General features: G+C 39.6%; 1 protein-coding gene across 2 annotated transcripts; it reads right to left on the bottom strand.

The window, feature by feature from the left end:
• Positions 1–4,397: 4,397 nt before the first annotated feature.
• Positions 4,398–9,894, bottom strand: LOC116723799 (neuropeptide FF receptor 2-like). Of its 2 annotated transcripts, XM_032568948.1 has the most exons (4): positions 9,327–9,894; positions 6,467–6,802; positions 5,496–5,595; positions 4,398–5,413 (listed from the first exon to the last, which is right to left on the bottom strand). In XM_032568948.1, the coding sequence occupies exons 2-4, from the start codon at positions 6,792–6,794 to the stop codon at positions 4,543–4,545; spliced, it is 1,299 nt and encodes a 432-aa protein (XP_032424839.1). In that variant the 5' UTR covers positions 6,795–6,802; positions 9,327–9,894; the 3' UTR covers positions 4,398–4,542. The 2 variants fall into 2 exon arrangements, with proteins under 2 accessions (XP_032424839.1, XP_032424840.1); XM_032568949.1 differs by lacking the exon at positions 9,327–9,894 and having other exon boundaries at positions 6,467–8,687.
• Positions 9,895–12,076: the final 2,182 nt, after the last annotated feature.

Below are 12,076 nucleotides of genomic sequence, written 5' to 3'. Positions count from 1 at the left end.
CACGCCTCTTGAGACAAGGCACTTGAGAACAGAGCATGACAGAACTGAGGAGGGCATAGAAACAAATCTCACAGTGAAATATTCTGCATATCATTAAAAAAAAAAATGCACACACACGTACAGTGCAATCACTATCCAACGCAATTCATGCACACGCCCACAAATTGCTCCGGAAGAGCAGAAATAGCCCACAGTGTTGACAGGAGCGTTTTGACTTCTCAGTCTGATAAAGTTATATACAGGAGAAAAAAGATTGTCAAACAATATGCACGTCCGAAGGGAATCCACCGTGGCAGACAGAAAAACCCAATGGATCTATAGCCAACTCAAAAATCAGCCTCCGTGACCCAAAGGCTTATCTGTTTTGGGGCCATGATGAGGCCTTGCACGTGAAATTTTAATCAGTTGTTCCAAAACATTTTCTGCACATGAAGTGACTGTGCACCAGGAGATAGATGTCAACAGATCCAACTGAACAAACTCTAATTATTAAGAAAAAAAACCCAAAAACATTTCTCTCCCATGTCCTTTTCTTTCTCTATGTAGCCTCAATAACTTCAAAATAATAACAGACGGGCGCATCTTGTGATTGGCAGGTATTTGTCTTTATTTTTTTAAATAACAAATTGAAATTAAAAGGTGCTGAGCAAACAAGGACCACAAGCAAGGCAGATTTTACAAACACTAATAGACCAAAACAACAAATATAATCAATATATATCTTAAAAATAAGAACAAAGATGTCAGGACTGAGCTGAGTTTCAGCAGAGGTCACACTGTCAGATTTACATTTTAGAAAAATTGTTAGTGTGGTAAGATTTAAGGGGGTCTGGGCAAAGATGGGAAAGAAGAATTAACCTTTAAATGAATCATTTATATGCATGTAGCACTCCATCACTACACTGTAGATAGACACTACACTGTGCTCTATCACACTGTAGTGACAGTGTTTTCTTTCAGACCCAAAAGCCGTTTGCAGCATAACTGGCGCAAATAATAAATTGTACAAATGTTCATTGTGGCAAACCGCTAACACTGTAGATTCAAAATGAAACATATGAAACAAACTCAAGTACTGTACTTGTCTACTAATAATAAATGAACTCAAACATTTAATACCGTAGAAATAGATAATATTACACAATCACAGAATCTCCACTGAATGTAAGACATGAAACATTTTAATTTGGCATGGTGAGCGTCGTCAAGACAAGGCATGATGGGAATCGTTTTATTTTAGACACCAATTTATTTTTTTATATGGGATTGTAAAGCTTTATTAGACTTATGAAAATAAATCTGCTATAAATTAACTTAATGTTCTTTTGTCCGTCCAATTTGAACACGGGTTAAAAACAATGGGCCACTGTGTCGCATTAAATTTATACCTGAGGGAAACACAAAGTCGTGTACTGCTAATTAAACTTTTCTTCACATTCTTATCAATGCAAAAAGTAAACTAAAACATTTAATTTACATTTATATGTGAAGATACATTTGACTTTTTTAAGTGTAGGAAGATGGCACTGCGGGAAAATAGGAAAACACTGAAATAAATGTGGCGGGTGCTGTAAAAAAAAACTAACTTTGGTTCAATGTAGGTTTCCAAGCACTCTCCTCTCATAAACTTGTTCAACCTTGTCACACATAAGGTTACATTACATCAGCTTCTCACCATCACGTCCCTCGGATGATCATGAATAAATCTTTCCAGTGGCAGAGTTATAGGCATTTAAACCTGCTTGTGTCTTTTGAGGAGCAGGTACACATTTTCCCACTCAACCTGCAGCTGGATTTCATATCCGTCAACCCAGTGCCAACTGCACTGCCTCAGGGCACAGGAGCAGGTACTTTGATTAGACCAGGTTGACAAATTCCCATCACAGTATGTTGCACTTCAGCTCTGTTAAGCATCCTGCTCTGCTGTTTAATCCCATATTTCTTTTTCTGCTACTGCGCCCAAGGACGTGGGTGTTCATTCTTCCACAAGTATGAGAAAACGTTCAAGGGGACAAGGGGACAAGATGTTCAGCGCACTTCTGAGAAACAACTTGATTTAGAAAAAATAAATAAATATCTCCCGAAAATCACAGGAATTTGTAAAAAAAAAAAAAAAAAAAGACATAAATCTAAATATTAGTTTTTCATTAGAAATTATTTGAGCTCTACATTTTTATGGCTTCACACAATATAGTAATCTCTTGTATTTCAGTCCATTGGTTATCCACTGCTAGTACTTTTTTCTTATCGTGATTCATATAAACTGTTCATATGGATGCAAATATTCCTAAGTAGAATAAAAATCAGCAAATTATGCCATCATATCATCAGCAGGTCAATATTTCAAGGTCTTATTTGTGTTCTGGCACTTTGGATAATCTATTTTGTCCTTTATGTAATATGCACCCTTGCTCTTAACTCAAGTATTTTTGACAAATAATGCAGATGTAAATATTCAAAATTGTACCCAAATTCCACATTTAATTTTATTGGATTTTGCTTCTCCAGGATTTAAACTTGCACTTTGCCTCCACTGATTGAGTCTTTGACCGTTAAAGATAATTTAACTGATTGCTCTTAAATGAAGGTGCAAAATGTCTCCCTCTCGGAGCACAGATTTGGTTGGCATAGGCGACCAAACAATAGGAACAGAGGAAAATGTGAAGGGTGTCATCAGAAATGATGCTACTCTGTTGTTAGCAGAGGAGTCAGTGTTCCGGCAGGCGCCACAAACAAAACATCTGTTTCTGAACTCAGAACATCGGGAATTTGAAATGCAGACGGCTTTAGGTAGCGATGCTCCTGACGGCATCACTATGGCAACCAACAAAAATGGGTTTAGATGAGTATTGGGAGAACAAAAACCTGGAATTGTTCACCAAGGCATTCCCCCCCCCCCCCAAGTGGTAAAATTGTTGTGGCACTTCAACAGCTCTTTATGCGTTGGTTTGTTGGACGCCTAATAATTTCTGACGGGTTACAATGAAGCTCAAAAATACCTGGCTCTTGTTTTGCAGACTAAAAATATTATTGTTTATCTTTTCTTTACGTATTTATGAGATTGGTTTATTTAGTACTGGAGAACACGACGATTCGGGAGACTGTTATTAAATCTAATTCTCCCGAGTTTGACTATTTACCAAACTGGTTGAGGTTCTGATGCTCAACTGGACCAGTTGGCTTTTATGAAATTTTAGAGCTCATGGCCTCCAGTCACAAACAAACAATCACATTTCCAAATAGAAGAAAAAGACATTGTACACAAATCATTTTAATAGCTAGCTTTTGAAGCAGGTACAATATGTGGTGCCGTTTGTAAAGTTACAGAGTAAAAAATTTAAAGTAATTACTGTAAGGACACTGGGTGGGGACCCGGAAATTCAACCACACACAGGAGTTGCAAAGGAAAAAAAGTTTAATTAAATTTTCTGATACTGGTGCGGCTCAGGATGTGGTCATCCAACAAGCACTGAGAAGAGAGGAGAAAAGGCTGGTGATGCACTGATGGAGGGGTAACTTAGAAATGTTCAGCTTAACTGACCTGTAGTGCAATGGACGGGTGGAGCAGAGAACCCAGGAAGAGACCAAGACGATAATCCAGCAGAGGTCATACACAGGAGAGCGGAGAGAGCAAACTTAGCTTGAGGGGCAGGCAATAGTCGATGGTCGTGAGGCAAAGCTTGGGTCAGGGTCCAGAAATCCAGAACAGTTGGGATCCGTGAAGGGCTTGGCAGGGGGGGGTCAATCCGTGGACAGAAAAGGGTCGAAGAAACACTGAAGGCTTTTAAGGAAACGCTGGATCTCTACTGGCTCGTGGCTGTCGATAATCTGGCAAGGAGGCAGAGGCTGAGGGGAGTTTAAGTAGGGCAGGGACCAGGTGGAACAGGTAAGCAATCAGCAGGCGAGGCAGGTGAACTGAATGAGTGTTAACGCACAGCATGGACAGGACAGAACATGGATCATGACAAATTACTTGGTTTATTTAGCCAGTCATAGAGAACCAAATGTGGGTTTTCATTTTCCAAAGTCAACATTTTCACCATATTGTTCACACATTTATAAATATTAGATATAAACTTAATGTTCAACTCACAAGCTAAATATTTGACTTAGCTTGATACCGGTACCAATACTTTTTATTTAGTAAATTTATTTTAGCAAAAATAAATTTAGTTAAGAAGCTAAATACTTATTTTGGTACTTTGACATTTATAAATGTAGGATAATCATAGAGAAAATGTGACTTTGAAACATGAACACCCACTACTTTTTACTTTTTTACAGTGCAACTTTGCAAATGGCATCCCACAGCACTAAACGTTCCCTTGGTGTTAACGGATTGGCACGTTATTTCTAGGATGTTTTTTTGTGTGTCCGATGTGAACAATGTGTCACAATAACAGTCGAAGCAAACTTTATTTAACATGACGTTGGGTTACATTCATTAACAGCAAACATGGAAGGAGCGTAAGTTGGGTTTATGGATTTTTAGGTTGTAGATCTTTACGAAACATCCTTAGGCCACGCACCACCTCAGTCTTTCTAAATCTGTGAAACTTTTTCCAAATCCTCCATGATCAGATCTTGCTCTCTGACGTCGTTTCCCTCCTGACACGTTCCATTCCCCACGAACAGCGACCCGGCTCTGGACGCCGGTCTGCTCGGCACCGTCGGGTGGACTGGGAGCACGGCGTTCCCTCTGATCCGGTGGGAGAGGGTCCTTTGGCGCAGGACGTCGGCGGAACACAGCTGGAACTTAAAGGCTGCCTGGAAGCCTTTGCGGAAGTTCTCGTTGAAGAAGCCGTAGATGATGGGGTTGATGCTGCTGTTGAAGAAGGCCAGCCAGTGAGCGAAAGGGTACACGTAGATGTTAATGACGCGGTACTGGTGCTCCGTCAAGCTGGCGTAGTCGCTCAGCATCATGAGGGTCCAGAGAGGCAGCCAGGATACAATGAAAAGCAAAGCCACGACCAGGAGCATCATTATCACCCGCTTCTTCTTCCGAGTGATCGTCTGACGCCCGTCCACGCTCAGTTTGTTGTTGCCGCTGACCTCCAGTGGGGCGCTCCCACTGCCCCTAGCTGGAGGTAGGGTGGTCTTAAAGAGGGTGAAGCCAATGCGCGCGTACATGATGACAATCAGACTTAGCGGGGCGAGGTAGATGTTGGCGAAGAGAACCGTGGTGTAGACCTTCCTCATTTCCTGACTAGGCCAGTTCTCCCGGCACCAGTAGAACGGACGAGTGTCGCTGTTGGGACCGAGGACTATCCGTACTGTCTGCTCCTTCGTGACCTGGAGCATGACCCCCGACGGGCACATGATGAATACAGCCAGGGCCCAAATGATGACAATAATTAGCTTTGAGGTGGCGATGGTCAGTTTCTGCTTGAAAGGGTAGACAATGCAGCGGAACCTGATGAAAGAAGACATATAAAAAATAAAAAGCCTCAGACAAGAATTTTCCAGAACCAAACACACATGTTGAAGTGAAATACCTGTCAACAGCGATGGCAACGAGGGTGAATACAGATGCCGACACAGATATTCCTTGAACCATCCCACTCAGTTTACACACAATGCTACCGAAAGGCCATCCTGCAGAAACAGAAATATCCATCATAGCAGCATGCCTCAAAAAGACATTTTAACATTTAGCTCATGTTTTCATTTAGCTGCCAGCGTTTTGGGAATATCTCTCGCCAGAGGTGTGTGATACTGGATTTTTTGGTATCAATCTGAGTAAATAAAGTAAATACAGGGACAGGTATCGCCAATGTCGATACCGATACAAATACCTTTTACTTAAGTTTGATGTATCGTCAAACTTCTGACTTTTAGGTGTTTTTAGTCAATTTTCCTTTGAACTATTTTGTTCAAACTTACAATAAAATTTGGACAAAGTTTTTGGTGTCTACAAAGTACTTTGAAACAATATCAACATAATTTGAGCACATTTTTTCCTAAATAAATTGCAAAAAATTATGATTTAAGAGCAAATCAAAACAAAATCTGTTCTGAGGTAGAGCCAAGAAACCACAATACAAAAATAAAATCACATTTCAAAAGAGAATCTGAAACTAAAGTATCTATTTTACCGTGCTAGTATCAACCCGATATTGATATGATATCTGTATTATCACTATTTTGAGTCGATCCGCCCATCTCCCTCTCTAACAGGTTTGCGTATCTAGACACTGAGGTTTTTTGCTAAATCTTTAAAAACAAGTTAAGCACATAAACAGCCAATTTCAAGCTTTCCCACAAATTCTGAATTTGATTTAGGTCTGCACTTTGACTAGGCCATTGTAAACATTCAAGAGTTTTGCAGCCTCTAACATGTTTTTCTCTACAATAACTCTGTTTGCTTTCCCATCTGCTCTGTGAAAAAGGTAGGAAGACTTTTGGAAAGAACTAGAAATCGCTTTAGAGTAGATTCCCACTGGAAAACTGAATATTACTCGATTACCTGTTATAATGTTGTCCAGAAGTGTGGTTGGCATGCAGAAGATGCCCACCAGGAGGTCACTGATGGCCAGGTTGAGGATAAACAGATTGGTGACGGTGCGCATGTTCCTGCTGCGCAGCACGATGAAGCACACCACCCCGTTACCGACCATGCACACCGCAAAGATGAGCAGGTAGGAAACGGTGAAGACCACAGCCACGCCGGGTTTGTGAAGGTAGAAATCCACATAGGTGATGTTCTGCTGAGGCCAAGGCTTGTTCTGCAACACTGGAGCACTGGAAAGGATCAGGTCCTCCAAGGTGGTGTTATAGGCCGGGTTCTCTGTCATTGCAGTACCTGGGGTGTGAAAAGAGCCACAGAAACTGGGGGAGGTAGCTCTGTGCTACCCATTGGATGGATGATCTGTTATGTCTTTGGTGTAGCGCATGTTTTCTGAATGAAAACGTCCCTGGGAAAGACAGGGCACTGTGACATTCACGGCGAGAGAACAATCCCGTGGACTAGCAGGTGGAATCAATTGTTAAGTGTGAAACAATGAAGCCTCCTGAAAATTCAATAACGGCTACGCTGCGTCCTTTGACCGATTCGTACCTGTTGATTCAGTTATTTTATTCTACTTCAGACATAAGTACACCTAAAACCACAGGTATTACCGAAGACAATCAGCCCTCACCTTTTTGTCTCGCCTCCCACTCCTGCATCCTACAAAATGTCTTCTCTGCTCCTAATTTCACAGCCGGTTTTGTCTCTCTGCTGGAATTACTGCCATTTATTGCAACGCAATTTCTTTATGCAACATTGTGCATTGTTTTTGAGTTGTTGCATGCAAAAATAACTACATTTCAGCTAAGTGCCCCCAATTTATAACAGAATCAGTTATTAATTCTAGCCTGAATCTTATCTTTTGAAGAAGAAACTACAATGATGTCCCCTTTCCAATGTTCTTAAGAGGTGATGGCTAAAATGTAATCATCTTATTCGTCTGTATCCGAACTTTTCATTAATTTATTTTTGTAGCTCTGCCTCTGAGGTGGCAGGTTTTTGGTAAGACTGCATCACTTCCTGAGTAAACTGTGCTGTTTTGTATTAACAGAACAAATGGCGGGCTTGTTTGGCTCTGAATGATTTATCACTGAATATATTAGTCAAATGTTTTAATTAGTGATCTTTTTTTTTAATAGGATGGTTAAAATGTAACCTGCCTGACAACAGGACATTGGCTAAATAAATATCTCAGATATCAGTTATGAAGAGCAAGAAGAGATGAGAAAAAGTTACTGACATCCACCTGTCGTTTCTAAGACTCTAGGAATCCTGTGAGCCACGTGAAAAGCCATTTCCACAAGTGGAGAAAACATGAAACGTGCTGCAAAACTCACTTGGCCACGGTCAGTCTTTGTAATATAACAAGAAGAAAAAGATAAAGCAAAAATGGCATCTGTTGGACATTTCCAATGGAAAACCGCATTCTGAACAAAAATCCTCAAAGGCCTGACTCACATTTGACAAAATGTTCCACTTTTTTGAAGGCGTACATCCTGTGACATCCGGCGTAAAACAATGACATCATATGGAAGAACACGTTGTTGTCATTTAACGTTTCAGGAACCTGGACGACGGAGCCACAAGTGCTGCTCTCAACCATCAAACCCTGAAGGAGAATGTCCACACATACGTTTGTGCCCTTAAGCCCAAGAGCACTCAGGCTAGACAGCAATACCATCCACGGCAACAAGTTGACCTCTGAATTGCTCAACAGACATGAGGTGTTTGTTTTGGAGTGGGCGTGCTAGAAGCTGTGCTTTCATTGCGCAAAATGGAATTACAGAAAGAAATTTTGCTTCATGTTACAAGCAAAATGCTATTGCTAAAAATGGCAATTTCGGAAAAAGAAACATTTTTCAATAAAACATTTTTTTGTGGTAGGATGAGGAGTATTTTTGACTGTATTACAGTTACTGTAATACGAAAAACTGCAATGAGAATACTTTTTATTTCACACCAGATGTCATGTAATCAACAATCAGATCTTACCACTGGGGGAGGAAAAAAGACAAAGACCACAGGAAGTAGATGGAGGACGACAGTGCGGCGAGTTTTTCAGTGAACAAACTTACTAACCCTAGATTTTAATTACATTTGCTATTTAACTGAAACATTGCAATTGCGAAATTGTGGAGGGGTTTTCAACATTAGTGGAATTTTGACAAAGTTTTCCAATACATTTCTCTCTCCAATGAGACTGAATTGTGCCAATTATGCAAAGAGGAGCAGGCAAAAATAAAAAAATTAAAAATCTTCCCCACAGCAAAGCAAAAGGCTCATTACCAGTTACTGTAAACACTTGATGATAGTTTTTGATGCCAAGGCTGCGACTAGCGGCTATTAGGCGAAGGGAGCAATTTGGTCTGGATGGTTTGGATTGCTTTCAATGAAATCATTTGAAAATTGCATCACGTGTTTCCTCAGGTTATGTTCATGTGATGATAAAATGCGTTTGATCGGCTGAGACATTTCCGTGCGATCAAAGGTACAAACAGAAGAAATCTGTGAGGGATGGTGGGGGGGCGAATCAAAGCCGATCTTACTGCATGATTCAAATTCTGCACAAATAACGGTTGTCAGTCATACATTACTTGTCTGATTTGTTGTTTTTGTAGTTTCATTACTAGCAATGAATCACATTCCTAAAATACCGTAGAAAAACACACAAAAAAAATTAAATAAATTCAAAGAGGGTAAAAAAAAATGTCCTGTCCATTTTGCCTATAATTATCTTTGACATTTCTGAAACAAACTACATACACCAGCACACAAAGTTTCAAAAAAAGAAAAAAATAAATAAATTCAATAGTCTTACCTTAAAGGAAGGAGTATTTTATTTTATGTTTTTTTCTCTCTCTCTGTCTTTCCTTCTGTCCTCACAGATGGTTTAAATCCATTTCACAGGAATCCCCCTCGTTCAGAGCTGGAAATCTGCAGCGCTTTCATCCCTAGGTGAGATCCTGTGCATCTGCTCAGCGCTGCTGCCAGACAGACACTGCTGTAGCACTTATAAATGACAGAGGAGACGGGATGCATTCGTGGTGGTGGTGGTGGCGGTGGGCAGGAGGGGAAAAGACGTGTTTTGTGGTGCAAGTAAGGGCTTAGAGAGTTAGATCTTCAGAGCTCTTCATGTGATCTCAGAAACACTACCAACAGCGGACAGAGGGCTGGCCGTCCTAACCGCCTCAGACGTCTGCATCTCTGGCGTCGAGTTAGTAGGCAAACAGGTGATGGGGAAATCTGACGGTTTTTGCTTTTGGATCCGGATCAGTTCCTTCCCTCTTCAGTCTGTGCTGATCCATCCACCGGGGCAAATGGGTGCAAAAAGACATCTCTGGAAACGCCAGTGCAGACGTTTGATGCCGTCGTACACGGCGTCCAACTGAGTTCTGAGAACGCAGCTAGAATCAGAAAAAGGAAGCTTTGACAAAACACGAGCTTCTGCAGGACGCTTCCTCGCTCCCTTTATTCAAGAGACAAGGTTTATTAAACAGATTGTACTTGAAAATAGTTGAAAATAGGTAAAGCATGAGGGGACGTATGAGGAGCTGTAGAGGTGAGGATTATCAGTAGGAGGTGACACCTGACCCGATCAGCCTGCTTCAAGCTCGGGAGAACACTTGATAATGAAAATTCAGATCGGAGTGAGGTTTACGACAGGCCGGCTAATGTTACCACGGAAAATAGAACGATTAATTAACATGTCAAAAGGCCTTCAGCGCTGATTCTGTAGGAACTGGCTGGAGAGGAAACTGACAGCTGGATTTGTATGAAGTGTGGAAATTTTGATGAATGCCAACAGTTTAGAAAAAAACAAACATTGCCATAGCAGCGAAAGCAGAAGTTGTGAATTTATAGTAACATGAAAAGAAATTGCTTTGTACATTTACAGTGATTAAAGCTTTTATAAGCTATTTAATCCACAAGAGAGATGTAGCCTTAACAAATGACCAGAGCACCTTCAGTATTTGATCATTTCAACCTTAAGTAGTGGCGTGACACATTTGGAAAGTCTGCGACTTTTAGCAGTTTTTTCAGGTCTACTTAAAAAAAGAAGAAAAGTACTAAAAAAAACGTTTTAGTTTCATTCTTTGTTCCATATTAAATTATGTAAAAGTTGTATTCTTCCACAAATCCACCTTTCAGCCACCCATCCATCCATTCTTGCAGTCTGTCATTCTTGTGTTTAAAACACAACCATAGTCAAAATATATGCCTTAGATTTAGATTGAAGTTTTATTCATACATTAAAATTGGATGGAGAGGGCTAACATCTCTCAAATTTTGAATTTTAAAATGTAAAAAAAAATAAAATGCAGAAACCCTGTCCTGCTGCTGTACAGGATTTTAATAGAAATGTAGAATGAAAAGATAACAGACATGTTTTTTTAAGGATCTTTACAAAAGCAAAGAAAGCTATTTAAAATTAAATGCAAATAATCAAAATATCTATTGATACATTGAAAAATTAGAAATCCTTTACATTTTTCTTCTTATTATTATTATTTCCAGGATGTTGTGAAAATGTTGTGAAAACATGACCAGAAGCATGTTACTTTACTAAATTAGAAGGCTTGCTACATGCTAGCACTGAGCAATTTGAAATGGCAAAATCTTATCCCTGTGATGAAGGCAATGAGAATTTTATTTTTCACTGTACATCTCCAGCAAATATAAGATAAGAAACGCGACACGGTGTTTAATCACACGGATTTGATTGGGCCGTTTCATTTGAACTAATAAATGTCGGTTAACGTGACCGTTTTCCATAAAAACAATGAGAAACGTGACAAAAAGTGCAGACATACGGAGACAGACATGCATTTTAAGGGTTCCCAACGTTTAAATTTCCCAACGGTTTGCTGAATGTCACCAATCATCAGCTCCAGCTGTCAGTCCTGAAAATCCAGCCCAATGATGCAAGCTGATGAAACTCGTTTCTAAGGTTGTGTAAAAGGTCGATGTTATGATTGTGTGTCATGCAATGTTTAGAAATGTTTTTTTTTTTCTTTTCTTTTTTTTTCCCATAAAAACAAAACTTTTCTAGCATATATTTTGTTGGTTGTAAGGGTGATTGCTTCATGGTCACTGGCAGCTTTAAAGAGTATAATCAATAACAATCACTTAGATAGCCATTACATAACACCTAACATTTGGCTTTGAGGAAACAAAGATTTAATTTGGTTAAAAGTAAGAATATCCTTACTTAGTCTTTTGTTTTTTTGTACTTACTGCAGAATGTGGATGTATGCAGATGCACCTCAGTGAATCACAAACTTTACAAAACACATTGAAAAACTTTTCACAAACTGATGTTTTCAAGCACACGTTTCAGCTAATTAAGATTGTTTGGGTTTTTTTTACGACAGCGAATGAAAAAAATTTAATTTCTTAGAAGATTACAATATTATGTCACACCAATAAAAAAAATCTTTTAATACAGATATGAAAGCTTAATTAAAAGTATGTTTAATACTCGTTCATAGGCTGTTATTTTCCAAAAGTACTTTTAATCTGACAAACGAAGCTGATTAGAAACTACAGTATATCATCATTTAAAGAGAG

This window comes from Xiphophorus hellerii, chromosome 8 (assembly GCF_003331165.1).
Source record: "Xiphophorus hellerii strain 12219 chromosome 8, Xiphophorus_hellerii-4.1, whole genome shotgun sequence".
NCBI classification, from domain to species: domain Eukaryota; kingdom Metazoa; phylum Chordata; class Actinopteri; order Cyprinodontiformes; family Poeciliidae; genus Xiphophorus; species Xiphophorus hellerii.
This window is presented reverse-complemented; position numbering and strand designations above follow the sequence as displayed.